This window comes from Micropterus dolomieu, linkage group LG23 (assembly GCF_021292245.1).
Source record: "Micropterus dolomieu isolate WLL.071019.BEF.003 ecotype Adirondacks linkage group LG23, ASM2129224v1, whole genome shotgun sequence".
NCBI lineage: Eukaryota > Metazoa > Chordata > Actinopteri > Centrarchiformes > Centrarchidae > Micropterus > Micropterus dolomieu.
Window position 1 is genome coordinate 31,913,208 of NC_060172.1, and position 27,922 is coordinate 31,941,129.

The following is a 27,922-nucleotide window of genomic DNA, read 5'->3' on the forward strand; positions in this document are numbered from 1 at the left end:
GATGAATGTGTAATGAAAACTATGAAAACGGGGAGAAAAGATATGCATTTTGGCTTGAACTCTTTTCACCTGTGTGTACAGCCATGTGTTTTGTCATCATATTGTTTTGACTGAACTTCCTCCTGCATGCTGTGCAGCTGCGGGGTTTCTCTCCTGTACGGATTGTCACATCTACGTTCAAGTTGCCCACATAGCAGAAAACCAAAGATAAAGTAGACACAGTAGCAAATACTGTTTTTATGTTTTATTCATGATTTGTATCGCGCACACATGCAATACATTTTATGTTATGAAGAAACTATAGGGCTGGAATAGGGTTAGATTATTTTCACTACTGATTAATCCACCAATTTTCTTGATTAATCAGTTAATCATTTTGTCTGTGCTGTTTGTTTGTTTTGACCAAACCCCCTGAAACTCAAAGTTATTCCATTCACAATGATATAAAAAAGAAAATGTGACTTAAACGATTAATTTATTACCAACACAGTTGACAATAAATCATTGTTTGACACATTTATTAATCAATTCACCATTTCAGCTCTAGAATAAGATGTTTCCACAGGTAGTTTTCCAAATATTTACAATTTTACAACAATATTCCAGGTCACTGAGAGTGAGGATGGGAGAAAGCATGATTAGCAGAATGGAAAGCACTCACTATCCCAAAAAAATAGCTAATATTATGAGCCTGACAAAGGCAGTGTTTATTGCATCCGTTGCTTGTATCAGAATAAATTAGTTCATGTTATTGTGTCCAGTCCCTGTAGTGTTGTGTGGTTTGTGTGTTCCAGGTGCTTCAGGAGAGATTCACCAAGTTTGCCTCAGAAACCAACAGCATTGGCCAGCAGCGCATGGAGCAGGTGAACAAAATGGTGAACGAGATGATTGACTGTGGCCACTCGGACGCAGCCACCATCGCTGAGTGGAAGGACGGACTGAACGAGTCGTGGGCCGACCTCCTAGAGCTGATGGAGACCCGCCGACAGATGCTGGCAGCATCGCACCAGTTGCACAAGTTCTTCACTGACTGCAAAGAGGTAGAGTCAAAACAAACATCAGCCTGTGATTCAGGTGTACCGTGTTCTTCATTGTCGTTTCAAAGGTAAACAGTCTGGCCGTGACATGCGGCTTCTATTTATAAAGCACTCGTGATAACGCCGCTGTCCCGCGTTGTAGGTCTTGGCTCAGATTGCAGGGAAGATGAAGCAGCTGCCAGAGGTGAGGGCATGCCAAGCCAACATCACCAATCCAGCCACCCTGCAGAGACTCATGCACTCCTTTGAGCATGCCCTTCAACTCCTAGTAGCACAGGTGAGTGATATGATTTCTTTCTGAACCCATCAGTCAGTGTTTTTGCTGCTCATCAGCACAATGATGAGTGCCTATAAATTTCACCAAACTTATTTTGACTGTATCGTTTATTTGTTTATTTGTTAGCTGTTGTAGCTTGTTATAGCTCGTTTTGTTTAACCAACAGACAGAAGCCCTAATTAAAATCAGTTCAGTTCAATTTATTTTCTACAAACACAGCCATTCTTCCACACCGGCTTCATTCTACTTTGATGAGGCTACTCACACCCTTTTTCCTGTCTGGGCACAGGTGAGGCAGCTGCAGGAGAACGCTGCCCAGTTGAGGACCATCTATGCTGGTGAGAAGGCTGAGGCCATTATGGTCAAAGAGCAGGAAGTGATGGAGGCGTGGAAGGAGCTGCTGAGCTCTTGTGAGGCCAGTCGCGTCCAGGTCACTTCAGTAACCGACAAGGTTCAGTTCTTCTCAGTTGTGCGTGAAAACCTGATGTGGATGGAAGGCATCATGGGCCAGATTGGATGGGATGAGCCCCGGTAAGAGATCTGCCATATCCTTGTCTTTATTATTTGGTGTTGAGATGTGCATAAAACCTGTTGTATGCAGCATATGGTCCAGGTTTAGTAGCTGCATTTTGTGGTTCAGTGTTCAGTTTAACTGAAAGTCTCTGTGGTCTCATGCAGTCCCTGTAGACAGAGTTTCATTACAGTGTAGTGTCAGATTAGTCTGCTGTGCCACCTTGACCTAATTTCACATGACATCTGTTATTAAATTTTTTTATGGTGTAATTGAAGTTTATATATTTTACACTGTAATCACGACCATTATTTGTCATTTCACCCAAACACTACCACTATGCAATAACCTCGTAGCACTTTAACACAATTCTTGATATCTTTTAGCAGCTGTCAATATATCAACATATGCATGGACAAATCAAGATGGCAAAACATATGCACATGTCCTGTATAGGGCTGCAACTAGAGGTTACATTTAGAGTTAAAATGTTTAGTTGAGTAATTGATTAGTTGATCAACAGAAAAGGCAATCATGTTGATAATTCAGTCATTTTTCAAGCAAAATTCTCTGGTTCCAGTTCCTCAGTTGTGGAGATTTTCCACGCCACGCCACAAAATCTTTTGTCACCATTTTATAGACTAAACGATTAAATGAGACAATATTCGACAGAGTCATCAAAAACTTAAGTAATCATTTTAACTTATTTTATGGTCAGTCAATTGTTTAGTCTTGAAATTGCTTCTTATGTCCAATCAACATTGCAAAACCCAAAGATGTTTGATTTACAATGGAAAAAAAGAGAAGAGAGAAAAGCAGCACATACCAAGGGTCTAAACATCTAAGCATAGAGGGTGTTGTATGCTGTGCAGATTGTTAAACCTGTTCTAATTTACTTGACTTGACAGATGTTAACATTTGTAATCCTGGAACCAGTGAATGTTTGACATTTTTGCTTAATAAATGACTTAAGTATTTGATTGAATATCAAAATTCCTAAGATCTAAGATGCATACCATGTGACTAAAGTCTCCAGTTCAAATCTAGCCTTTTTTGCATGTCCTCCCCATCTCTCTCTCTCCACACATTTCCTGTCCATATCTCTAATGGATCAGAGATAACGGTGAAATGCCCCAAGAATTATCTTTTAAAAAAGGAGTAAGGGTAGTCATGCATAGTGACGCCAGCGGCTGTGTGAGGCTGTGATGCTCATTGTACAGAGATGTGTGTTTGATCATTAGCAGTTGTGGTGAAGTGAATATAATAATTGGCCAGAGGGTGCTGTCAGCATGAACGTCTCTGGTAACCTTTCAGAAGGGTTTATCACGCTGTGTGCATGGAGGTATTGCATAGTCTATTTGTGTGAGGATGGTGTAAGCTGGTTCAACTGCTGGCACTAGAGAAAAAGCCAGGGGATCCCCAAAGTCATTATTATTCATCCTCTGGACACCATGGATATCTGTACCAAATTTCAAAGCAATCCAAAAAAAACAAACGTTTGGACTATAGTGGTGGTCCGGGCTGACCGAGTGACATTGCCATCCCTAGAGCCACGCAACTAATCTGAATCCAGAAATCAAGGTCATTTATTTGTCATTTTACTATACAGGGTTGCACAATGAAATGTAGGTTGTAGCTCCTTCATTCTACACACATAGAATATATATTTAGAATACAATAAATAAAAAAAGTTAAACAGTATATACAGTTATTTACATCTATACATGTACACACCCAGAAAGTTATAATTCTGTAGTGTATTTTTGAACTTGCATCTGTGGGAATGTAAAAAGCAACAACAACATTGTGTTGGTAATATGGCCAGCATATTAACATAAAAAAACTTGACATCTGGGAAAAACCATCAACCATCAACTTTGACTATGTTTGCACCAAGCATCATTGATGTAAATGCAGAGTCTGCCTCATCTCTTCTTGTGTTCTGTCGGCACGGAACTTGGCCATTGAAGCGCAATAGCTTGGTCTGGGATGCTGTGATGAAGCCAGGTCTCTGTAAAAATGTTGGCACAACATTCTCTTATTTCCCGTTGCTGGGTTAGCCCCATTTCATCCATCAACTTAAAATTCTGATAATCCACTAATAAACTGGTATGCTTGTGAAGCATACAGCTAACATTTTACACTCTGCAGGTAGAAGGATTTTCTAATAATCTGAATAATCTGCTCCTCCTCAGAGATTTGACGGCTCTGGAGGTGATGATGAAACAACATCAGGAGCTGAAAGCCAAAATAGACGGCCGCAGCAAGGCTATACAGCAGTGTGCAGATCTTGGCAAGATCCTGATAGCTGCAGGCAACCCTGCATCTGAGGAGGTCAGGCTTACAAACAGAGTCCAGCACATTAGAATGACTATCAGAAACGCCACTAAAGAATACATAAAAACCATACAATTACTTGATTACGATGTAACAATATGTTGTTGTGCTCATAACTGCATTGTGTCTATCACTACAGATTAAAGAGAAGTTGGACAGTCTTCTGGCTAAGCAGAAGGATCTTGTTGAAAAATGGGACAAATACCAGGAAAAGTTACAGCGCAGTGAGTAACTCACAATACGACTACACCAGAGCCAGAACAGCTCTTAACACAACACTGTTAAATGTCAAATGGAGTCTATAAACTATGAACGTTTTTTCCGTATTGCCCTGCTATTATGAATCATGCATGAATCTTATTGTTCGTCATGTTTGAACTAACGTTACACTCTCACTCTGAACCATAATATACACACAATCATAAAACTACAGATTTCCACTGGAGTGTGCATCAAAAGTGGTGTGATAGTAACTGTGCTGTTGGTCTGCTGTCACCTCCAGAGCAGGAAAAGTTCCAGTTTGCCCAAGAGACAGTAAAGGCGGAAGCCTGGCTGAAGGCCAAGGAGCCGCTGATCACGTCCAAGGAGCCAGAGGGAGGAGAGGCCCGGGCCCAAACAGACGAGGTTGAGCAGCTCATCCTTCGCCACGAGGCCTTCCGCAAGGCTGCGGTAACCTGGAAAGAACGCTTCAGCTCTCTCCGCCAGCTTTCCGCAGTAAGCATGACTGTAGATAAATGTTTAATCAGTTTGGTGGAGTCACAATTTAATGCTGCTACGAAAAAAAAAAAGTGACCTTGGGATGCTGTGTTTGCTTAGCAGGCATTGGTGCATGCCATGTGTTTGCATTGTTAAATCTGTCTCATGATGTTTACTGCATGTGGTGTACATTCACTCACTGCACCCCATCTAGCTTTCATGCTACATTGTTTCGTAGCCAATCAAACAGACTGTTTTGAGCAAATCACTCCCAATAATGTTTTGTATTTCTATTTCATTGGACCATCCTGCCTTTGTTTTCTGGTTTTAATTGGGCTTATCTATTAGTTATTTAGTTCACTCTCTCTTTAGGCTGAGAAGAAAAAAGAGGAGGAGAAAAAGACAACCCCGCTCTCCAGCCGAAGGATGTTCCCATTATCTTGTCTGACTCCCTGTGTTCCCTCAACCAGTGCTACCTCATCTTTCTTGAGGCATACGGTACAGGCACACATAGAACCCAAACCCTTACAGACCAGTCTGGATTTGGGTGCCACCCCTGCAACCCAGAGATTGTCCTCAACCCTCTCCAGCTACAACCCAGTTTTAAATGGATCAGGCTACCATGGACTGGAGCAGCAGTGCAGCGGGAAGTTGGTGAGCTCCTCATACCTTGGGATGAACCACCAGGTGGCCGGGGCTGGAAGTGACTCTGGTTTCTCTGCGCTGACCTCCCACAGTGTTGGAGCAGACACTTCTACTTACCTTGGGATAAGCCATCAAACTGCTGGCAGTGCAGAGAGCTCTGGTTACTTTGGACTGACTACTGGATGTGTGGGCGGTATGCAGAACAATCTAGGCAGTGGCAGGTTAGGAAGTTCGGGTAACATAGCTCAGCAACCAAGCAGTGGAGGTATGGGAAGTCCTGGCTTTCTGTCTCAACAGAATATGGGCAGTTCTGGATACTTGGGACAGCAGCTTAATTTGGGGAGTTCAGGATATTTGGCACAACAGCCTAACTTGGGGAGTTCTGGTTATTTGGCACAACAGCCTAACTTGGGAAGTTCTGGGTATTTGGCACAGCAGCCTAATATGGGGAGTTCTGGGTATTTGGCACAGCAGCCTAATATTGTGAGTTCTGGATATCTAGCGCAGAATTATCAGAGCAGTGGCGGATTGGGTAGCTCAGGCTTTCTGGCACAAAATCATTACAGCAGTGGAAGTCTGGGTAGTTCTGGTTACCTGGCACAGAGTGGTGGTATCATGGACCCTAAAATGGCGTATGCATGGCAGCACCTGAAAGCTGACTTCATTCAGCCCAGGATCAACCACATTCACAAGGCTGTAAACCCACTCCTAGAAGCCAGCAGAGTGCAGCGGGAACAGTTTGGGGACATCCCAATGGCAGACATGGTGGGCCCAGAGTCAGGGCTGGAGCTGCTCCACGGCCGTCTCCAGAGGGATCCCCGTGGCAGCCGCTCTGATCCTCAGATGGATCATCTGAGGCGAGAGAGGGAGTACAAGCTGGGTAGACAGACCTCCAGCGAACAGGAGATCCAGGCCAGGCTGAACGAGCTGCCGCTGATTGTGCGTCAGGAGCGTTACCGGAGGCGCCTGGAGAGACAGTCGTCCAGTGAACAGGAGGGAAGCAGCAAGCAGAGGCTGCAGAGGCAGGACTCAAGCGACCTGGAGGGCTCTGTTAAGGAGGGCTCTGACAAACGCTCGGGGTATGTGAATGAGTCGTCCTGGTGACAGTGAAATTCAAATGATATTTACAGACTTTGGTTTTACAGTTTGCCTAGTCAGAACTGTCCAGTGTGACCCTAAGGTCACATAAGGATTGTGTTCACTGTTTGGATGACTTTCTGTTGTCACTGCAGGGACAAGAGATCTACCATGGCAGAGATTGTAGAACAGGTCCAGGAGAGAGAAGCAGCACAGGTGAGTTAGCTTGCATACAGTATCTCATGGTGTTGCGTGTCATTTTTCTTTGTGTCTTGGTGTCAAATTATCTTTTTTCCACGCATTTCTAGGCGCGAGGAGAGCCTTATCGTCCTCCTAGCAGCCTCTCAGCACCTGTCACTCGTTTTGATGGACGTCCTCGTGCCCGAGACCGCCCCAAACCGAGGAGGAGGCCCCGTCCAAAAGAGCCCGAGGAGACACGACGTTCTCGCTCAGCTCCAGCTACTGGTGCCCCAACGACACCTCAGCCACCTTCACACACTGCCCATAATGAAGGATTCCTCTACCGCAAAACGGCCACCACCTCTGACCTTGAAGCTCAGCAGAGAAGCCCTAACAGGTACAACCACTATTGATAAATTGTTCAACAGACACAGCTTACACATGACCGCTCACTCAAACAGTGACTCTCCAATTGTTGCGTCCTTAACAAAGCACAACAGGCTACCAAGCTTGGATTTCCACATGTTGAAGTGCATGGGGCTTTAACAGGAGCGATACTCTCCACAGATTGTTTTTAGAGTGGTGTCTTTTTTTTAAAGCCTTTTCAAAACAAAAAACAACAAGAGCGAAGGTGTGAGGAATGGACTGAACAATGTGTTTATCTGCTCTAACATAAGATGCAAATGTTAGCATGTCCAACTAAGTAGCTTACAAACTACAGTAGTAACCAGTCCTTACTTCCAAGGCCAACTAGTGCATCATGAACTACCTAATGTCATTTGTGGGATTATATCAGATTAAAGAAATCCCTGGACACAACTAGCACATCCACTGTGTTGTATTTTCCCACTGTGTGGAAGTTGATCCTGGAAGTCAGAGTTTAGGAGCTACTCCCCTAGATCTACGTTAGCAACAGCAGGTTTAACTCCAGCAACCCCAGATAGCCAAACACGTCGGCTAGTTGTCATAAAAGTCTTTTCGTCTAAAGTGAAAACAAACAGTTTGAAAATACACAGAAGTTGCAGCTGCAGTGTATTTTCGCAGTGTGCTGCGCAGCGGCGAGCGCAGCTAAAATCGCAATGTGTCTTCAAGGGAACAGTCTGATTGCACTTTTCCATATCATAACTGTAAGACTAGAACTAACTAGCTCTACACTAATACTAAGAGCCATGCTGTTTCTTTATTTCCATGTCCTCTACATGGATCACCGGCCGGCGAGGATGCTGACCGCTTTTCTATAACATGTAGCTTCTAGCATATCATGTATGTAGCAATCAACTGCATATTTAAGATGACTATTTTAAACGATTCAGCTGGAAACATTAAAAAATCCGACAGAGACAGTGTTTCTAACCAACTCATGGAGTTTATGCTATTCTGTCAACAACAGTTGACAATTTTAACTGCCAAAATCATTGTTGGTCTGCTCGAGATGAGAAGACAGCTTTTGTCTACCTGTCTGAAATCAAGTCCCCCATTGTTTCTAAAGTTTTGAAGAATTTTGATGATAAATCTGCCACCAGTGTCATTGTAAACTGAATATGTGTGTGTGACAACATTACAGTCATAGTAACAGTAACTAAGGGGGGCGGGGCTTGGCATAAAATCAGTTCAATCAAATTAGCTTCAAATACATTGTAAAATATTTAGTTTGTTTTTGTACCCTTGTAATGACGGTATCATATGGTCTTTTTTTAAGACATAATTGCCTTGTTATTGTTAGGTATCGTGTTCATCTTTACCTGTATTGAGAGAAGCAAATATGCTAAATGTGCCATTTTGATTTTACAGCAAGTCCTGGGTGAACGTTTATTGTGTGCTGAAAGAAGGAAAGCTGACCTTCTACAAGGATGCTAGGAACCACAACACGACGTACAATGAAGAGCCTCCCGTTGACCTTAGTAACTGCTCATTTGATCCTTCGATGGGATACAAGAAGAAGAAAAATGTTTTCATTCTTCAGTAAGAGCTCTTCATAGTTTTTTAAATTTTAACGGCAGAAATTGTGAGTTAATTTGTGATTCTACTGAGTGATTTTCAAATTGTAATATTTCTTTTCCAATTAAAATAAGAAGTTATAGCATTTAGCCTATTTCTCCAGATTTAAGAAAGAAATATAACACAGAATATTAAATAAGTGCAATGTCATTTTCATTCATTGGACATATGGTTATAAAAGGCATTGCAGTGTATGAGAAACTGACAATCCCTGTTGATTTTCTCTGCAACAGAATAAATGATGGAAACAACTTTGCATTCCATGCAAAAGATGAGGTAAGAACATTTATATTTAAATCATGTTTAAGAGGAGCAGACATTAGGACATAATCCACTTTCCTTTATTTTAGACTTTCTTTGTGCCACATACTGAAAGTGGTCCATGATAGACTCTAAGAGAGCAGATAAGAGATTTCTACACATTATGGGTATAATACATACCTATAATATAATAATATATACCTATAATTTAGGTTTGCAGCAGGCATCTGCATGACGTAATGTTAAAGGATACGTCTGGTGATCTTCTGTATTTTTCTTATTGTCAACCAATCCAATGAAAAGACCAAGCCAAGTATGAACCTGTCATACTAACAAGTAGTGTAGGATCTGTCTGTGCAGTCTGTATATCCAAAGCCTGAAATATCTTATGCCTCTGTGCCATAGAGCTCCATTGTCTGGGAGAATAGTCCCCAACAAATGCACTTTTAATTTCCTCCTAAGTTTTGCTAAAACCTACAGTGGCCAGCTTTTCTAGGAAATTACAGTAGGAATCAATGGGCATGGGAGCCACAGGCAGGCTGGGGAAGTCAGAAAGCTTTGAGAGACAGGCTAACACATCATTTGCTGACAATAACAAAAATATAGCATATGGCAAGCCTTATCCTTCACAGAATAATAACCAGACAAGAACCTGTATGCTGAGAAAAATGAATTTAGAACATTTTGTTCAGTTTTCACACCTTTTGATCATCGCCACGTCCAAATAGATGTCAGACATTGCACCAGTTTGTCTATTTTTAATTTCCTTTCTTTTTGTTCTCCTCTATTGGATTATTAAAATAACACAAGATATATACTGTCAGTATCTTCAGATATCAGGACAACTGTAGGGGGTTGTTTTTTTCTTCTCTTCTTTGTGGAATTATCTCAATTTAATCCAGATATTGAACCTGTACTGTATGAAAGACTTGTAAAAAACTGTAAAAACTGTAAAAAATTAACTTAATTGGAAGGACCTAGTCCCAGTTTTTTAAAGTTGTGCCAAGCAACTGGGAAATCACTCATAGAATTCTTAAAGTCCAACTGAAATGATGGTTTCATGATGGCACTTGTTTTGCATTAATTTGACAGAATACCGTTTCATTATCTGTCTAAGTAGATAGAGACCTTATTTCAACACAGCCAGTCAAATCTTGCAAAAAGCACTGACATCGGCATTCTATCATAGGCAGAGCAGACGGTCACACTGAGCTAGACAGCAGGCTGCTACACAAGAGCCACAGATTTTGGAAAACCACTTTAGCTTCCCGGCTAAAGTCACCTTCTTATCTAACTTAAAAACATGAACATGTCTTGTCCTGCACCCTTAAGCTTATTGAACAAGCTACCAAACAAACATTTACCAGGAAAAGATGCATTGCTAATGTCAGTTTGCAGGCTACATAGCTAGTTCACTGCAGCACATTAAACACCATGTAAAGATACATGCAAACGTCACTTGGGCCCAGTCGAATGCTGGTGTGGTCTGCCCGTGACATGTTGGCTACAGCAAGTTTGTTAACTTGGTCTCTCGCGCTCTACGGTGTCAGTCAAACACAGAAACAGACACACACATCTCCCTAGCAAGCTAAGATGAAAAAAAGCATTTCTGATCTTTCCCTAAATATCAGATATATTTAAATTGTTTTCTACCTTTTACTAAAAAAAACTATTAAACCCACTAAATTATTAATTAAAAAAAGGAGTGAATGTTGATATTATTTTTGTCTACAAAGGATGACTAAATGTGGTTTCAGTTGAACTTTAAATGTTTCCTGCACTTTATTTACCAGAAAAAAAGTCATGTGACAACCAGTGATGGAAAGAAACCAAGGATATTTTCTGTAACTGAATATTTCTATTTTATGCTACTTTATACTTCTGCTCCACTAGATTTGTGAAATGTTTTACAACATTACATTAAATTACTAGTGACTTCTCAGATTAAGATTTTATAGGGAAAAAAGCATATTATTAACTTTTACAATACAACACAAGGTCAGCTTCAAATCAATTGTCATTTTGTGTGTACTGGAAACATGTCCCACTTCTATCCACCCACCATTTTGAGCTGACACCTGAAATCAAAGAAGTTGATCTACAGTTTGGATTGGATTACCTTCTCTGTTGCAGGCTCAAATTTTGATCTGAAATGATGAAATGGTGTTAATTCCGTGTGTCTTTGCTGGTCTCTGTAGGAGGACCTGAAAGCTTGGACTTCAAATATCACCACCTGTATAGCTGAGCATGAAGCCATGGCCAAGTGGGACAAGCCAGGGACATCGTCCATGGACCCCGACGGTTCGGAGAGGAAGGAGAAGTCGGAGGGCGACGCAGATGCCAGGTCAGAGAGGTCCGAGCTCGCCGAAGGGGAGGAGAGGTCTGAGAAGGAGAGGTCAGAGAAAGGGGATGGCTCTGAGAAGTTAGACACGTCAGAAATTGCAGACAAATTGGATGGCGGGGCAGGGGGCTCCAGCACATCTGGAAAGAGCAAATGAGGAGCCCCTTTAGCATTACTCACTGACAAAAGGTGTAGGAGGTGGTGGGTGGGAGGGATGGATGGAGAGCATGTGCAGCTAGGTTTGAAGATCCTCAGTCACAGAGCTGGAACACACTGAGGCCATGGTCCTTGGACTGACTATTGTTACTGTGACAGACTAAACTCTCAGCCCCTCCCCTCCTTCACCCAGCCAATACATCAGTGCTTGCATTGTGCCACCTACTGGTAGACAGGAGGTCGGCACAGACAGACAGACAGACAGACAGACAGACAGACTCCAACAAGTGGTCCCAGATTAGCCACTGTCACGTCCCATTGATGATCGTTTAATCTCTTGGACTCACAGCATCTTTCTGTATGTATCTTTGACTGATAATGTAATGCTCTGTCTAGCTAGACAAACCTGAGAAGAGGTGAATGAAATGTTTCACAATATTAAAAAAGAAAAAAAAACATTTTTGAAGCAATATACTTTTTTATTTCCTCTCTTTGTTAAAGAGAGAAAAAGGGAAAAGGAAACAAGAAATAATTGCAAATGTGAACTCTATGATTTGTCACATCCATGTAAACTCCAGGCAGTTGTGCACCTTAGACACTTGACACATCTGTATACTAATCATAATGACATTTAATCCCATCACATGGCTAGCTTTGACTCATCTTAATATAATGGAATGCTGGTGTTGCCCACCTGACTTCATTGTGTCAATGAATACACATTTCTACAGTTTTTTTTCAGTTATTATTATTATTATTATTATTATTATCATTATTATTATTATTTGTATACAATGATCCATGTCAAGAAAAGAGCTTTCCATCAAATTCTAATCCATTATCCCAAGGTGTTTTCAAAGTGGTAATGTTCAAAGTGACACTCAGCCTGTGTGACGCAATGCCTTTGTATACATGACAAAAATCAGAACATTGCATGAAATAGTCTATTAGTGCACCTGTTAAACTTGCCTTTATTTTTATGTTTTTGAAAGCAGTTTTGGAATTGCAATAACTTAAGTGGGGGAAATGAATCTGCTATCGTGGTCCACTTCTCAAAATTCAGAGGTAAGTTTGACAAAGTAGGGTTGTATTCTATCCATCACAGTAAGCATGAGAAGAAAGGGGTGTTGTTGTTTTGGGGGGTGGGGGGTGGGGTGTGGGTGGGGGGGGATGACTACTCCTTGATCTGTGACATGAATTAAGAAGCCGAATGGCTGTTTGTACTGTATTACTGCAATTTATTTTCCACAGAATGTACTGATTTCAGCTATGAAATGTTCAATCACGTTTGTGGAGCCCAAAATTGTAAAACCCTGAAGCAGTTCACTGAGAGTTAAACCTCTCTGTACCCTGTGTCCCTCATCTGAAGTTGAAACTGATTGGAATATCTCCATCAAAGGCAAGTTAAATGTAACTGTCATGATTCAAGTCATGAATTGTATATACCTATCTTTGTATGTATACCAATAAACCCTCTAATAAAACAATACTCTGAAGTGAAATGGGTAAAATTAAAACATTTGTATTAATCCACAAATTAAAACAATCATCCCTCAAATATATTAATGTTTATTACATTTAAATTTAAAATATGCAAATTAGGAGTCACTATTAAATATCATAGTGTATATACGTACACCAGTATCTAGATGTATGAAACACCTTTTACCAGGGAAGAGCAGCAGGACATACTGTGGGTATGCTTGTTGTATTTTTATATGCCTATATTTATTCATATCAGATTCAGGAGTTGCCCCGCAGCCCCAATAAGAACTTGTAAGAATAGCTGAGTGTGTATTCAGTGTGTCTGTAACAGGTGTGCTAAATTTATATATTACAAACAAACAAAAAAATCAACAAGCCCGGGCAGTTCAGTACATGCTGCTCTGGATATTCTAATTATTGGTGACTAAACTAAAATGCAGTATGCTGTGATCACAGACATGAACAGCCATTAGTCCATGTATTGTTTGTCATGTATGTCAGTTGTTTTTACATATATAAGTACAATTTAAGTTTCCTTAATGTAAGTAAAGTGTAACCATTTTGACACATTGTACTCACATTAAAAACAGAGGAGGAAATAAACATGCAGTGTGCAGTAAAACACAGACAGCAGCAGAGACTTTGTTCAAATGTTTTTCCATTTTCCATCCTATCACATTTCACCTCAAATGTGTAAAAAACTAAAAAAGCTTTCCATACAAACACCAGAAATATATCTCAGATGCAGCAGTATTTGAATTCACTGACTGAGGATTGTCGTGACAGTGTGCTGTGTCTGTCTGTATTACTGCAGCCTTCGAGGTGAATGAGAATGGATAAGCTATGCTATGATGTGGATGTTGTTTTCATTTGACAGTCACTGTTTTTACATAAGTGCCATGTCATGCAGTTTGCTGGAAAAGAGAAAACAATTGGTTATTGCAACATGAACATTTAATTTAACCTGACACTGTCATTGCAATACACCTTTTTATCATTGCAATAGGTGATACAGTATTTTCATGTGGCTGTAATTGTTCTAAATTCATTGCTCATGGAAGATATTTATCCTCCATCACAATGTGTTTGCTTCCCATCACTTTTATGAAACACACGATGGATTTTTTTCAGCTATGGTATAACAGTAACAGTCGAAATCAAATAGGCAGAGTAAACTGTGACTGAAGAAAAAAAATGTGCAAACTTTGTTTCCTTCATTGATGGTCTTAAACGTGTGTATGTCTTTGTTACTTTACATTACAACTTGCTGCTATGACATTAAATAAACCTCCAAACCTGCTGATGCAAACTTGACGTGGAATTGATGTGGACACACATACTGGTCACAGACACACCTAATGGAAGCGGTTTGTTCCTCACATTGATTTCAGCTTCAAGCTGAGTGGTTCTCTACGCAATTGCATATTCTTGACCCTAACAATCTACTTTTACTACAGTTCTCTCTATCCATGAATTTAAAGTGGAAGACTCAAGCTGAAAAGATACAACATTGGCATCATGTGGTAGCAGCAGCACTGGTTAGCAGTGTAGGCTACTCTACATGATCAGCTCCATGTGCTCTATGCTGATGGCTTGGTGCTACCAACCTTATGGAACAAATTTTGAGGTCATGCAGAACATATTGTGAAGTGTGTAGGTGTGGCATATGCAAGCACACTCAACTGATACACTTATCTTTTCGAAACATCAGACTGTTTGTGTCCTTCACTTTAAGTGTTTAGCGCCCTCTGGAGTTAGAGCTGGACTAGACTTCATACTGACTGGTGCAGGAAGGAATCATTGGTGGAACTTAACTGAAGGCCTTGTATTTTCCAAACTGTGTCCATGTCAAGGGGTTATCTAAATGCTTCTGATCCATCCACCATTGCTTCTGTACATACAGTAACTGGTACAACGCAAATGCTGTATTTATGGCTTTCTGATAGCAGCCAATGAAAATGCTGAATCTCATCCGAGCTACGTACGTGCAGTTTTAAAATAAAATGTGAGTGGACGTGTGAATCATTTATGTGAGTAAAAATAAAGGTTCATGCAACGTTTGTTTTGCATTTAAGTACAGGCCCTTTCACAGTGTAAGACAGTAGTGGTGATGCAGGGTCTATTCTATAATAAAACACAAAAACAAACATACATGTATGTACAGTACTGCACAAATTCTGCACAAACTTGATGTGTTTTAAGAATGTACAATTTAATAATGACTTGTTTATTGAATTGAATAACATCTGCCAATATCTGTCTGTGGAAATATGAAATATGGGATTGTCTCATAAAATCTGTTCATCCCTTGATTTTGCCATTGTCTTTTTTCCCCTCTGTAGGTGTGTAGCACAGCCAAAGACAGACACTTTATATTTTTTACAGTGACAGTTATTCTAAAGTCTGAGAGGAATCGTGAGGTGCTTCAGGTGAATTGTTGTGATTTTATTGTCTGACTGATCACAATTGCAAAATATCTCAAACACTGCCCTACTGTTTTTGACCAAGAAAACGATATCTTGCCACTGGATGCTACAACTACAGCCATTACATGAAATAATTAGAAAAGACCAAATACAATGGCATGCAAACCTCTGCAGCTCTCCTAAATCCTGAAGGTCAATGATGACTTGTTCAAGAAATGTGATAAAATGTGCATCTCTCTGTGAAAATGTGGGTAAATATGTTCCCTGAGCCATGAAGCCTAAATGTAGGCCCAGTTCTAATCCACAGTGACACTTTGCTCTGTGACTCCAGTAACATAATAATCCTTTCACAGTGCCCTCCACCAGATTCTGTACACATCTGTCAGGTTTACAGTTACAAGTCAACTCAACCATGAGGTAAAGCACCACTGTTACCTTGAGTGAGAGGAGTCTGAATATTAATATTTCAGAATCAATGCAAATGTAATTATTACACATGGTCAAAGCAGTGAATTCTTTCCAAAGCAGATTACATGATCTCTGTGTCACGCTGCAGAGAAATGTTCAGGATCCGAATAAATGAAACCCACTATTTTTGTTTAAGGTTAGTGTTATAGACTGGGGAACACCTCCAGCTACATGGCATTAAATATAAATGGCATTGTTGACTCAGAATGATTGATTGAGCTCACTAAGAGAAGCCAGATAAGTTTGGACCTCGACCTCTACTGCTCTCCTCCCTGTACTTCAGGGTTAAAGTGGTGGGATCGTCCACAGTCTTGCCCATGCTCAGATGAGACAGCAGGTCCTGGGTGACATTCAGTCTGTTGCAGCAGGAGCAGAGTTCAAAGAGATCAGCCTTCAACTGGCAGCCCTCAGCCCTTGGACACTATGTACTGTAGGAGATGTTGTTGTGATATGTGAGACAGTGGGATTACTCACAGGAAAAAGATGGTGGATGCTGCCTGAGAAAGCTTGACATGCGTTGCAATTATGAGGAGCTGCCTGTCCAAGCCTTTCTGAACATATGTAATTTCTTATTTGTACAACATATTAACTTGAAAAAATAGAAATTACCCTGTCCCCCCTCCTGTCAAAATGTGTTTACATGCTGTTCCTGTGGTGTTTGAGCTTCACTGTGCGGAGTGGTGTTTGTGCAGAGTTTGACGCTAAAAGGCTGTTTTTTACATTCATCTGCTGAAGTTCCTCTGGGCTCATCTTAAATCTCAGTTTAACACCTGATGTACCAGCAGGATTTGTTACATCACAACTACATCGCAACTTACACAAGTGCGTTGCGAGAGAAAAGGAGCAAGTGTCATTTTTGATGAGTAAATTTGACTTTTCTGTGGGAAAACAATATTAAACACAAAAACATGTTCAAAGCAGAGTCATAAACACGTCTGTTGGGGATGTTTAAATATGTTGTATGTTGTACTCAAAGGTGTTCTTACAAAAATAATTATATTAATGAGGACCGTTTTATAAGCTCTGTCCTAAAGCTGTCTCATTTATTTAGTATCAATTATTCTGTATCTTTATAATTCGTTTGAATTCCTTTAGTTATTTTATGGACATGTAAGGTCTTGCTAGAACTGGGAGCGTCACGTGACCTGTAGTTCACATTGTACCTGTGAGCGTGACGCTCCCGACATACTACGGAAGCCGTAGAGGTTTGCGCGAGAGCTGTCCAGCTTGCTTCCTGAAAATGGCGAGCTGGGGAAGAGTCGCCGCTACCTTGAGGAATGTTTTAAGGAGCCCTGTGTCGCTGAGAAGTTTAGCGCTGCGCCGTGCTGTCGGCCCCGGTGTTTTGGCGTCTTTAGTCGGAACTGGGGTTATCTGTTATTACCGCTATCATGCGAACAACAGGACTCTGCCCTTCGCCGTTCATGCTGAGGGAGAAAAAGTGAGTTGCCTAACATTAAAGTTACACACAAGAAAGTTTCTGTCGTCGAAACTGACGGCAAACAGAGAGACCTAACGTCATGTGACCACTATACTGTTCACATGCCAGTCTATTTAAACATACAGATGTATGTTGCTTAATACGTGTAACGGTGACAAACGAAATGAATATTTAGAGTGCGGGCGTAATAAATGCTCAGCCAAGAGTTTGTATCAACGAACGCTCCTCAGCTGTTTGTTCTTTACCAGGCCCGCCCTGAGTTTTCATGTGGTCCAGTAAGTTAGTTTACAGTGATACATAATTCACCTGTGCTGTTTCAGGACACCGCAGCTGCCCCGCAGTGTCCCAGAAAGCTCCGTTTCATCCAGTTCGCATCAGCGATCTACGAAGACGAGCCCTACATGACCCCGAGAGACTTCCTGTTCTCTGTGATGCTGGACAACGTTGACCGTAAGCTGCACTGACGTCCACTTACTTTATAGTGTCCATCTACTGACAGAACACCATCTTAGTCTATCTAGTCTGTCCTCCCAGGCGATTCTACAGATTCTCCTTCAGTCTGTGTCACAAGCTGTTGGTTGTTGATTGCTCTTCATGCCATAGGCTGATCATAGGAAGTATCAGCTCTTTATATGTTCTGTAGAGCTTGTGTATGAAGCCTCTGTAGTTGGAAAAACATCTCAAATTTAATGCAGCTATTTTGCATATCATTTTCCTGCCGACATTCAGGTGCATGAAAACAATTCGCATGTAATGCCGCCTTCATGCAGGTGCTTATTATACAATTGTTGCTGTCCTATTAATTCATCTTTTTGTTTTGTTCTCTTGTAGGGAAGCTGCAAAAGAGAATTTTAACAACACAGGTATGTGCACATCATCACATTTTGTAACATAAGTTAGTATCCACCTGCACATGTAGATCATCGTCACTTTTGTGCTCTTATCTGTTTCCTGTTGGTATCTTTGCAGGAAGTTAACAAAATGTTGGTCGCTGCCTCTAAAGCTCGGGCTGGTAATGAACTGTTCAGAAGCTTAGGAGACCATGGTAAGTCTTTAGTCTGTCAACAGAGTGGCGTTAACACACAGGATTTTCAGATCTAATGTCCGGTATCCAGCTCTGCATGTCTAGATCCAGTTGTGACTGAGTGCAGTTCACGCAGCAAGACATCAGAATGGGTCTGTTTTTTGAGTGACCAACTCTGGGATGGATCTTGTTCTCATTAACTTTTAATTTTTATCTGTGTGACCTTAACAGGTTCACATCTGTGTGTTTGCATCATTTGTTTTCAAAGTCAGTCAATATGTTTGTTGGGTATTTCCAAAATATAATTCAGCATACATTTCTGTGTGTGTTGCAGGTTTGATATCCTACACAGAGTATCTGTTCCTGCTGACTATCCTGACCAGTAAGTAGATTCCTAAACCTTGCATGAGCCTCTAGGCCTTACAAGGTCTTCCTTCTCTCTCAGTAATATTGTGCTGAATGGACTTGCCTGTGATTTTGTGACTTAAGTGTTTGCTTTTATTTACACAGTTGGTCCTTTCCAAGCATTACACACCTGCACATTTGAGCTGAGCTTGACAATTATGTTGTGTTTTATTTCTCAACACAGCCTGGAAAACAGTGTAGTCCTACTAACCGAGTGTACAGATTCATGTTAGGTTTTTTATAATATTCAGATCGAGTTCAGATAACTGTGTGTTGCTGTTGCAGAGCCTCTTACAGGATTTCATATAGCTTTCAAAATGCTTGATGTTGACGGCAATGAGCAAGTGGACAAAAAGGAATTTCTGAAGGTAAGACCTCGGCTGTATCAGGGTTTTGTTTACTGGCTAGATTTGTATAGTTTTGTAGTAATATTGAACATAACACAGATTGTTCACGTGTAAGCCCAGTAAGCATGGGAGGACACGTTGTGCAGAGAGAATAGTGATTCTGTTTGTTCAAATGTCCACCTAACGCTGCCTCAAGCACTGATGCTACCACAGTTGTAAGTATGGACCATGGCACCATGTGAAGGTGAGGGAGAGCTGCCCTGCTAGATATTCTAGTCTGTTTCCTCTGTCATGTGTTTTGCACTTCTGAGCCTGAGTCAGCCCCTCAGTTTAGTCCATTTATTTAAAGTCACATTTTTGTGTCTGTTCCAACCTGACATGTCCTCTGGGATGGCAGGAGAAGACCTCTGTGGCTTGGTCTAGAACAGGCCCGGGCTGTTAGGCTGCATGTTGGCACGCTATGCACCTTGTGTCATATTTTCATGTTGTGACTCGGTGCACAAGCCTAAAGCATTCAAACAAAGGGTAGACGTGCATGGTATCTCATCTGCTCCAGTGTTTGTTGTGTCTGACTTAGATGAAGGTTATATACCTGGTTTAATCAATACAACCCGCCTGTTTGTGGTCATTTTTTGTAATAGTTATGAGAAGAGCGATGTATGTTCACATTGTTGCATTCAAAAAAGTCTAGTGTTAACACTTTTGCAATTTTTCATGTTTTGCTTCTGAAGCTGAAGAAAATCATTGGGAAAAATAAAGTTCCTATGGACAGCGCAGAGGTGGGTGCTCACATGAGCTTAAAAGGACAGCGTAGCATGATTTTGTCCCTTTTCAACATCACCAATAATGCCTTCCCCCGATGTATACAGAAACTAGCAGAAGAAGGGGAAAGTGCAAACACAACACTGCAGGCCTACTTCTTTGGGAAGAAAGGAGAAAACAAGTTGCAGTATCAGGAGTTCTGCAGGTGAGGAAATGTCCTCTGTAGTCTCACTGTCAGTGATCATTACATTACAGCGATACATTTTGGATGCTAAGGGGAAAAACATGCAGGTCAGACTAATCAAGGTCCGCTCTGGGGGCACATTTTAACTTTCTCTAAAAAATTGGGTTCTCACCTGATAGTACACTATTGTATAGGACACTGTTGCAAGTACACATGTCAGAGAAAAAATATATTAAGTTTTTGAAAACAAGAATCTGGTGATTAACTTTAATATTAAAGTGTTTGTTTAATTAAAAAAGATTATATAGAGCTCATCATCACTACCATTAAATTAACCTTTGTATTACAAAATTTTTCTATTGCTTTGGCTCAATTTTCACTAGAATTTCAGTGTGCAGATCTGTCGATGCAAAGGCATTCTTGCCTTTACACACAAACTTCTGTCCTGACATACAAAGTGCAAAAGACTAAATCACACACCTCATATCAGCACAAGTTACAATAAATATTACTAACCATACAGTCACTGAACCAATGCAACATGTTTGCTAGTTTTTGAACATGTCCCTGGTGAGCAGCATTGCATCATGGTTGTTTATTACTTCACCATCACTGTGACACATGTTGAATGTATGGCAACAGTGAAGAAATGCACTTTCGTTGTCCTTTTTTTACTCCCAACATGTTGCAATGTACTGACTTATCTGTATTAGTAACTGCATGATTTACTCCCTAATTCAAAAATCAATGGTTTCATTTTTCACCGTTAAAGCTGAAGACGCACCATCTAAATTTGTCATTTTCTTTTATCCCTCCATTGTACGTTTGGCTTTTTCTCAAGTGCTTATTGATCATTCATTTATTATCCATCGTCTTTACTTTCCCATTTATTTGACTTAAAGATGTTGGACTTCATTGTGAATAGAGGATGTATTTTCAGATTTATTTCTCTTTCTCACGTTAAAGTGACTAGGAGGTATCGTATTGTTAATGTCTTCCCACAAACCTCAGCAGGACTCTTGCTTCTCTAAGCATGAGATTTCAAGTACACAATTTCTGTCATTCAGGTTCATGGAGGACCTGCAGGCTGAAGTCCAGGAGATGGAGTTCCTGCAGTTCTCCAAAGGTATGGACACAATGCGAAGAGAAGACTTTGCAGAGTGGCTGCTGCACTACACCAACGAAGAATACAACGAAGCCTACTGGGAGAACATGAGGAAGAAAATCCCTGCTGGCCAGGTTAAAGGCCTTTCCTTCACCAGAATGCTGTGAAAATTCAGTCAGTGTATCAAAAAAGTGAACTGACAGATTTTGTCTTGCAGAGTATCACATTTGATGAGTTCAAAGTCTTCTGTCTCTTCACCAACAATCTGGAGGATTTTTCCTTTTCAATGAAACTGGTCACTGGAGCCAACCGTCCTGTCGGAATGGGTAACAACTCTCTGTTGACTAGAATCCGGATAGTTTTCTCTTAACGTTAATACAGTAGATAACTACAGTTTTCCCCCTTCTCATTGCAGCCCAGTTTAAGCGAGCCGTGAGGATCGCCACAGGCCATGACTTGTCTGAGAACGTGCTGGATACTGTATTTAAACTCTTTGATACGGATGGAGACAACTGCCTGAGCCATAAGGAATTCATTGGTGTGATGAAAGACAGAGTACTGCGAGGTCTGAGGGTAAGTCTATCCATCTTGACTTTATATTGTGTTTTAATAGCAGCAAATACTCCCTCACGTGTTGTGAAACTACAGCTGCTTAGTTTAGCGACTGGAAAGCTAGCCTGGCTCCGCCCAAATGAAAGAAAGTCTGCCACCCAGCGCCTTTGAAGCTCACTCCTTTTTTTCTTTTTTCTAATCTGTAAGAATAAGATATATAACTCTGCTGCAACGAGAATATTTCAAAAAAATGCTGAACTATTTCTCCAATTAGTCACCTAAGTAATCAAATCAACTACTGATGACATTAAAGGGAAAAATCTTCTAATATGGAGAGTTTGCCCTAATTTGTATCCCTTCGGTTGTACAGACTGAGCATTTTTCATTCTTACAAAATCAGCAGTCAGCATTTGTTACTTTCTTTTCAAAGCTAAAAATCCTGGAGCAGTAGTTACCTTACACATTGCTCCTCTCAGGGTTTGCATTTTGAATTTCACAATGAATAACAGTGCTGTTACAAGTGATAAACACTGTCCTGTCTAAGGTGCAGCCTCAGAACGGCTTCTCTGGCTACTGGAAATGTGTGAAGAGAGAGACCCTGAAGGGAGCCAAGGAGGCCCTAGGGGACGTCAGGAGCCCCATCTGAACCAACAAGATTTCTTCCACTTCCACTTTGGTACCAAATCAAAAAGTGGTGCGAACATGAATAGAAACATAACCACAAAGGAACTAACCACTATCTTGTGTACAAATTATGTTTACAGATCAACAATATATATTGTCTGATATTAGCTAAAGAACTCTGGTTGCGGTGTTTACAATATATATATTTTTTTAATTGTTTGGTGCAGTGTGCTGACCTTTGTGCTTAATCAGTCATGCATTTTATATTCATTATGGATGATCACTTTGATTCTGCACTCAACACAAGCAGTGAATTTGGAAAACTAGGTAACTTTACTTAAAGGGATAGATGCTAACTCTGTGCTACTGAAATGTTTTCAAGGGCTTATGCGATAGCCGGTGTGGGTATTTCACCTTTTTTGTAAAAAATATTTATCACATTTTATAAAAATGTTTCAACAATGTGCTGCACATTTGAGCTTCAAAAAAAATAAACCAGCTATAACTAATAACTATTTTGTAATTTATTGTAGAATTGACCTGTTAAGTTCACATGAGTATGTGGGTGCTAATTATCTTACCATACATGTAGCCTAATTGAAAAAGTAAATAGACAAAACAAGCTTACTTCTGTGATAGATGAACAAATTAGTGACCGATGCCAAGGTTATCAGTGAATACAGCATACACGGCTACAATACAATAAAATTACATTGAGCATGAAGCCATCTTTGGTCTTCTTATCACTATAAACAAATACATAGAAATTTGTATTGTATCAAAAATAGAAATTACATAGCCATATTGAAAGTAAATTCACATTTTTGACATACAATGTATAAGGAGATTACCTAAGAGACATAATGTGGGATTACATTTTTTTCCATCCTTGGCGTTACAATTTTTTTTCTATCCTTGGCTTTAAGGACCCAACGGTTTTGACACATTTTGAACATTCATTTGTTTTTCGAAGAATTGCATTATTGTGTCAAACCATCTATCAATATCGCTGCCATCCATCTGTACTGGACAGTATGCCATGTATATAACAAAAACACAAATGAAAGACAAAACAGATTGTCATACTTAAAAAAAAAAAAAAAAAAAAACAAGCATGTGCTTTCTATCCTGGGCTTTGAAAATGAGGCCTCTGCTGCACTGGACTAAAGAGAGGGAGAGAGAGATTTGGTCAGAACTCGACCAGATGCGATGTAGCAGCCCGGCCTTCGCAGGTGAGCCCAGCCCTGACAGACGGACATGTCCCTCTTCTCAAAAGTGAGTCTTGCTATGTCTTTAGTTAACGGTGTGTGATAGCTGTCCTCCTGGGGTTCAGTTTTTCTGTTTTCAGAGGCACACATGATGAACTGCAGCCCATGCGGACCACTGCTTGATATAATCGGGAAGTGCTTTCAAAGTGTTTGATCCACTGTGGGAAAAAAAGAACATGTGTAAAGATTTTGGAACAATTTTAAACAAACTGTAGGGTGACAACGGGCAGCTTTCTTTTTAACTGAGCAGTGACACTTCGTTTAGGGCAAATTTTGGTTGCCTGGGGAGCATTTCCTGTAGACATAATGTGGTTCTTGTCCAATGCTTTTATAAAAAAAAAACCAACTGTGCAAGCTGTCACAATTGATTGTACACATAGCAGCGGAGACACAATGGTGTACAGAGTATCTGTAGGTCATGAAACACCTTAAAAGCATTGAATTAAGTTCCCTCAAAAAGGCCTGAGAGGGTACTAAAAGTCTGAAATTACCTTTACAAAGGCTGCCACAGACATAACATTAGTTATACATTTTTCTGTAGGTGGTGATGGGCATCTATAAACTACAAATGAGACTTGCCGCACAGTGGCTTGTGCTGCAGGAGGCTGGAGTTTCAGTCAGCACCATCAGACACAGCAAACACTGTCACTGTGGCTAGGAAGCGCATCAAATCATAACTGACAAGGGTTCATTTCAAATAATAATAAAAACGTTACTCCATCCATAACTTCCTGCCACTTCTCTCGGTCCAGGTCACATTAATTAATTAATTATATTACTAGAAATGAACAGTTATATACAGCAGGAAGTACAAAAATGTGATATGTCATGTAATTCATATACTTTAACTGAAGGCCTTATTGTCTTATTGGTTTTGCGTGTTAAAAAAGGTCTTAAAAAGTCTAAAATCTAATTTGGTGAAACCCTAGGTCTACTTTTAAGTGTCTACAACATCCAGTACAGTACTTAAAGCACAGTGACACTGTACTACCAAAGAAATCAAAGCTGATGTGAGGCTGTTAACACACAAACAGTGCAAGTGAACTGCAAGATGGTGACAATTACACCAGTGTTTTATTTTATCCTGTTGCTTCACTTTTTTCCCCTGCCTCAATCGGATCTCTAAATCAGCATCAAACTGTTGAAGGCTCTACACAATGACAGACTCCACCTTTGTTTTATTGCTGCTTAATGAAGGGGCCGCTCAGGTGCACCAACAATGAACTCTTAATTATAGAAAGTGAATAAAAGTGTAACGTGTTTAAGCACATTTTCACACTGCAGAAAAGAAATTGCAGTTCTCTGTAAATGAAAACGTGTGCGTGTGGCAGTGTTCCACTGTAGTGTTTTAACATGCACTGTAAAAAGAAGACGAAGCAGGGAAAGTATTTCTCACATGGAAGTTACATTTCCAGTGAGAACTGACGAGCTTAAGTTGGCAGGAGATAATATTTCTTTACGGCACGCAAAGTATAATAAGATTAAACTAAATGTTATCTACACTGCTAATTCCCCCTTTGTAAATTTGCCCTATGCTGCCACCAAACGTCACATTTAGCCTATAGTAGTATATTTTGGATAATACTAAGCATTGTGATAATGAGTTGTAATTGTTGTTATTTAGATGTATTATTGTTTAGTTTTTTCTGTCTCTCTTTACACTCAGTGAGTGGCATATAGCTATTCTTTTGATACTGTAATACACTCAAACACTCCTGCCAATGCTTTTCAAGTCTCTCTTTACCTTTGTATATTATATTGTATGGTTTGGCTGTTGAAATGAAGATAACATCACTTATTCTTGCTGATTCAAGTTTAACCATGAGGATTAAAAGTTGACCTGACATCCTGCTTTACAAATCGGCCACACTAACTTCAACTAATATGCAATTTCAAGCCAGGCAGAGTCACAGCTGAAGATAATTGAAAGACTAATCACTTGATAACACTGCTTATTTCCCTTTCTCACTACCTCTCATTTGGGGACTTTCGATCATGTTTTTTGTTTTGATTAGTTCAAACTCTTTAAATGTAATGTTAAACGGAGCGGTGAGATCCTAACCATGCCTCTCAGGACGGCTCTCGTCTTACCATTCACCACAGCAGGATGGAGACGTCAAGGGTCGTTCTCCTTCTTCACTGTCACGTCTCCGTCTCCGGCCAGGATGGTGGAGATCTCTCCCTGCATGAAGGCCCATGGCACAGTGGATCCAGCCAGGGGACAGCGTTCTCCACTGGGGCAATACACCTCCCCGCCTTGACCTTGGCTGCGGATGAATCCTCGGGTACAGGGGAAGCAGAACTTGTGGTGCGGGACAGAGGGACACTGGACAAAATGAGTGTCCTCCAAGCGCTCTCGGCAGAGGGTGCAGCAGAGCAGAGTGCCCTGAGCGTTGCTTGTAGACTCCCCAGCTCCGGTGTTGCTGCTTGACCCCACCGCATTTAAACCCTGCCCCATGGCTGCCTGGGAGACTGAGGTGGAGGCAGTGGAGGGGCTGCTGCTGGTGGGGCGCCCGGCTGAAGAGGAGTGGGCTGTGGACATGCTGGGGCTGTCTCTGGCCATCTGGCTGGAGCTCAGGCTGTCTGCGACTCCCATGAGCGCCGAGATGGGTGAGGGCTGGCTGTGTAAACGGGGCGGGCCCTCTTGGGGGACAGCCATGCCTGGAAGAGGTTCCATGCCTGAGTAAGCACCTCGAGGCCAGGGCTCTCTCGCTGGGTGATCGGGCCTCCCTTCGCTCTCTCCATTCTCAGAGCCCGGAGAAGCCTTGCGGCGCCGAGCTGTGCTCTTTGCTGGAACAGGGCGTCCAGCAGGTGCCATAGGCAGCCCTGCATCTGGCTGTGGCAGAACCTCTGGAATTGGGGGCTCTTTAAACATCCGCACGCCATCATTCAACAGCTCGGACAGCCCACGCCAGTCTCCTGTGCCTTGGCGCTTCTCGTATTCCACGTAGCGCAAGCCAGAGTTCACTGCTTTACCTGCGTCTTTGGCTGAGTCACGGAACATCTGCCTGACCAGGTCTGGGACTCCTGAGAAGAACATTCCAGAGCCGGCAGGGTACTCCAAAAACACCTTCAGCTCAAACTCTGGAGTTGTGCTGGCATCAAAGGCCAGAACACGACCCATCAGATTATGGTCTTTCCTGAAGCGCACATTAAAGGGGACGCAGCTGCTGAGAGCTACAAGTACATCCCGGACTGCTTTGGGACGGTTTGGCCAGCCTTCGACCCTGCTACGTGCCACCTCATTCAATTCAGCCAACACTTCATTGTTCCTCCACAGTGCAGGATCTATACCCACCAGAGCAGAGGTGCTAGCTCCCACAGCCTGTCTTCTACCAGCATCACTCATGATGGGGCCAGCTGAGACCGCAATAGGTGTGGCCCCAGTTCTAGAGCCTGGTAATTGGCCTAAAAGCCCATGAGGGTTTGCTACTAACCCCTGAGCTATCAAGGCATGGGATATGGTGCCATGAAGACTAGGAACTGCCCCAACAATAGCCCGACGAGTGTTTGGGCTCTGTCTGCTGCCCTCTGACAAAGCCACATCTTCAGCTCTGTGCAGGCCATTGGGGAGGCGAGAAGACACCCCATACTCACCCCTCCCCCTATCTAGACGCTCTCCATGCTGTCTCCCTGCTTCAATGGGCCCAGCCGGGCTGGGCTTGCCCTGCTGTGGACCGGGGGACCTGCCGTCTAAAACTCCGTGCGTGTTCTTCAGTTGCCTGGCAGTTTCAATGAGGAGCTCTATTCGGTCTGCCCCGTCGTAGTTGACACATCCCCGGCACACAGCCTCGCTGAACTCCCACAGCATGGCCCAGGGCATCTTGGGCAGATCGCAGAGGTAGCACCATTGCCGTCTAGAGGAAGACTGCGAGGCGGAGGACATGTTGTTTACAGGCCTTCGACCAAACTTTCTTCGGAGGCCTACACGTTACGGTCTACGTTTTCCAACAATTCTTTAATTCTCAGACACCACGCGCCACATGCCGCGCATTTTAGGATGGAAATCAAACGCAAACTAACCTCAAAACGCGGCTGTTGACGACAACATTTAAAAGTTAGCGACGTCTTCTTTCTCGATTTGTTCGTGTCGGTTTGTGTGGAAGGAAGTAAAATGTCATAAGACACCGGAAACACCTACGTGAATGACGCTCGGGGCGCTATGGGAGTTGTAGTTCTTTTCTTGGGCCGCCGTCTTTCTCGCTAACATTGCGATTAACATTTATTATAGAAACATTAGTACACGAACAACCAGGGATAAAGGCTACACATAACAGGTAACTAAGGTACGCGTTGTTATCAGTTATTAAACAGGATA

General features: G+C 41.6%; 3 protein-coding genes across 4 annotated transcripts in view; 2 read left to right on the plus strand and 1 right to left on the minus strand.

Annotated features, from left to right (window-relative positions):
- Positions 1-11,532, plus strand: part of sptbn4a (spectrin, beta, non-erythrocytic 4a) — a 28,885-nt gene extending 17,353 nt beyond the window's left edge. Inside the window, exons 8-19 of the mRNA XM_046040835.1 lie at positions 795-1,040; positions 1,180-1,314; positions 1,604-1,845; positions 4,021-4,159; positions 4,302-4,386; positions 4,665-4,876; positions 5,231-6,582; positions 6,736-6,796; positions 6,889-7,157; positions 8,552-8,722; positions 8,992-9,034; positions 11,218-11,532. Coding sequence (XP_045896791.1) covers positions 795-1,040; positions 1,180-1,314; positions 1,604-1,845; positions 4,021-4,159; positions 4,302-4,386; positions 4,665-4,876; positions 5,231-6,582; positions 6,736-6,796; positions 6,889-7,157; positions 8,552-8,722; positions 8,992-9,034; positions 11,218-11,517 — 3,255 coding nt within the window. The 3' untranslated portion in view covers positions 11,518-11,532. The remainder of the gene's footprint in view (positions 1-794; positions 1,041-1,179; positions 1,315-1,603; positions 1,846-4,020; positions 4,160-4,301; positions 4,387-4,664; positions 4,877-5,230; positions 6,583-6,735; positions 6,797-6,888; positions 7,158-8,551; positions 8,723-8,991; positions 9,035-11,217) is intronic.
- Positions 11,533-17,099: 5,567 nt separating this feature from the next.
- On the plus strand, positions 17,100-23,060 carry micu2 (mitochondrial calcium uptake 2). Of its 2 annotated transcripts, none has more exons than XM_046039755.1 (12): positions 17,100-17,333; positions 17,654-17,783; positions 18,165-18,196; positions 18,303-18,378; positions 18,692-18,739; positions 19,048-19,130; positions 19,841-19,888; positions 19,979-20,076; positions 21,123-21,294; positions 21,378-21,486; positions 21,576-21,733; positions 22,257-23,060. In XM_046039755.1, exons 1-12 carry the CDS (start codon positions 17,136-17,138, stop codon positions 22,356-22,358), a joined length of 1,254 nt encoding a protein of 417 aa, XP_045895711.1. In that variant the 5' UTR covers positions 17,100-17,135; the 3' UTR covers positions 22,359-23,060. The 2 variants fall into 2 exon arrangements, with proteins under 2 accessions (XP_045895711.1, XP_045895712.1); XM_046039756.1 differs by having other exon boundaries at positions 22,263-23,060.
- On the minus strand, positions 22,846-27,721 carry irf2bp1 (interferon regulatory factor 2 binding protein 1). Its single transcript, XM_046039745.1, has 2 exons — positions 25,696-27,721; positions 22,846-23,762 (listed from the first exon to the last, which is right to left on the minus strand). Exon 1 carries the CDS (start codon positions 27,488-27,490, stop codon positions 25,721-25,723), a length of 1,770 nt encoding a protein of 589 aa, XP_045895701.1. The 5' UTR covers positions 27,491-27,721; the 3' UTR covers positions 22,846-23,762; positions 25,696-25,720.
- Between the last annotated feature and the right edge of the window lie 201 nt (positions 27,722-27,922).

Excerpts from the sequence above, each read along its gene's own strand:
- micu2 (XM_046039755.1), top strand. The coding sequence starts at position 17,136 with ATGGCGAGCTGGGGAAGAGTCGCCGCTACCTTGAGGAATGTTTTAAGG. Across the intron at positions 19,131-19,840 it reads ACAAAAAGGAATTTCTGAAG|CTGAAGAAAATCATTGGGAA; the intron begins GTAAGACCTCGG and ends TTGCTTCTGAAG. Across the intron at positions 20,077-21,122 it reads CAGTATCAGGAGTTCTGCAG|GTTCATGGAGGACCTGCAGG; the intron begins GTGAGGAAATGT and ends TCTGTCATTCAG.
- irf2bp1 (XM_046039745.1), bottom strand. The coding sequence starts at position 27,490 with ATGTCCTCCGCCTCGCAGTCTTCCTCTAGACGGCAATGGTGCTACCTC.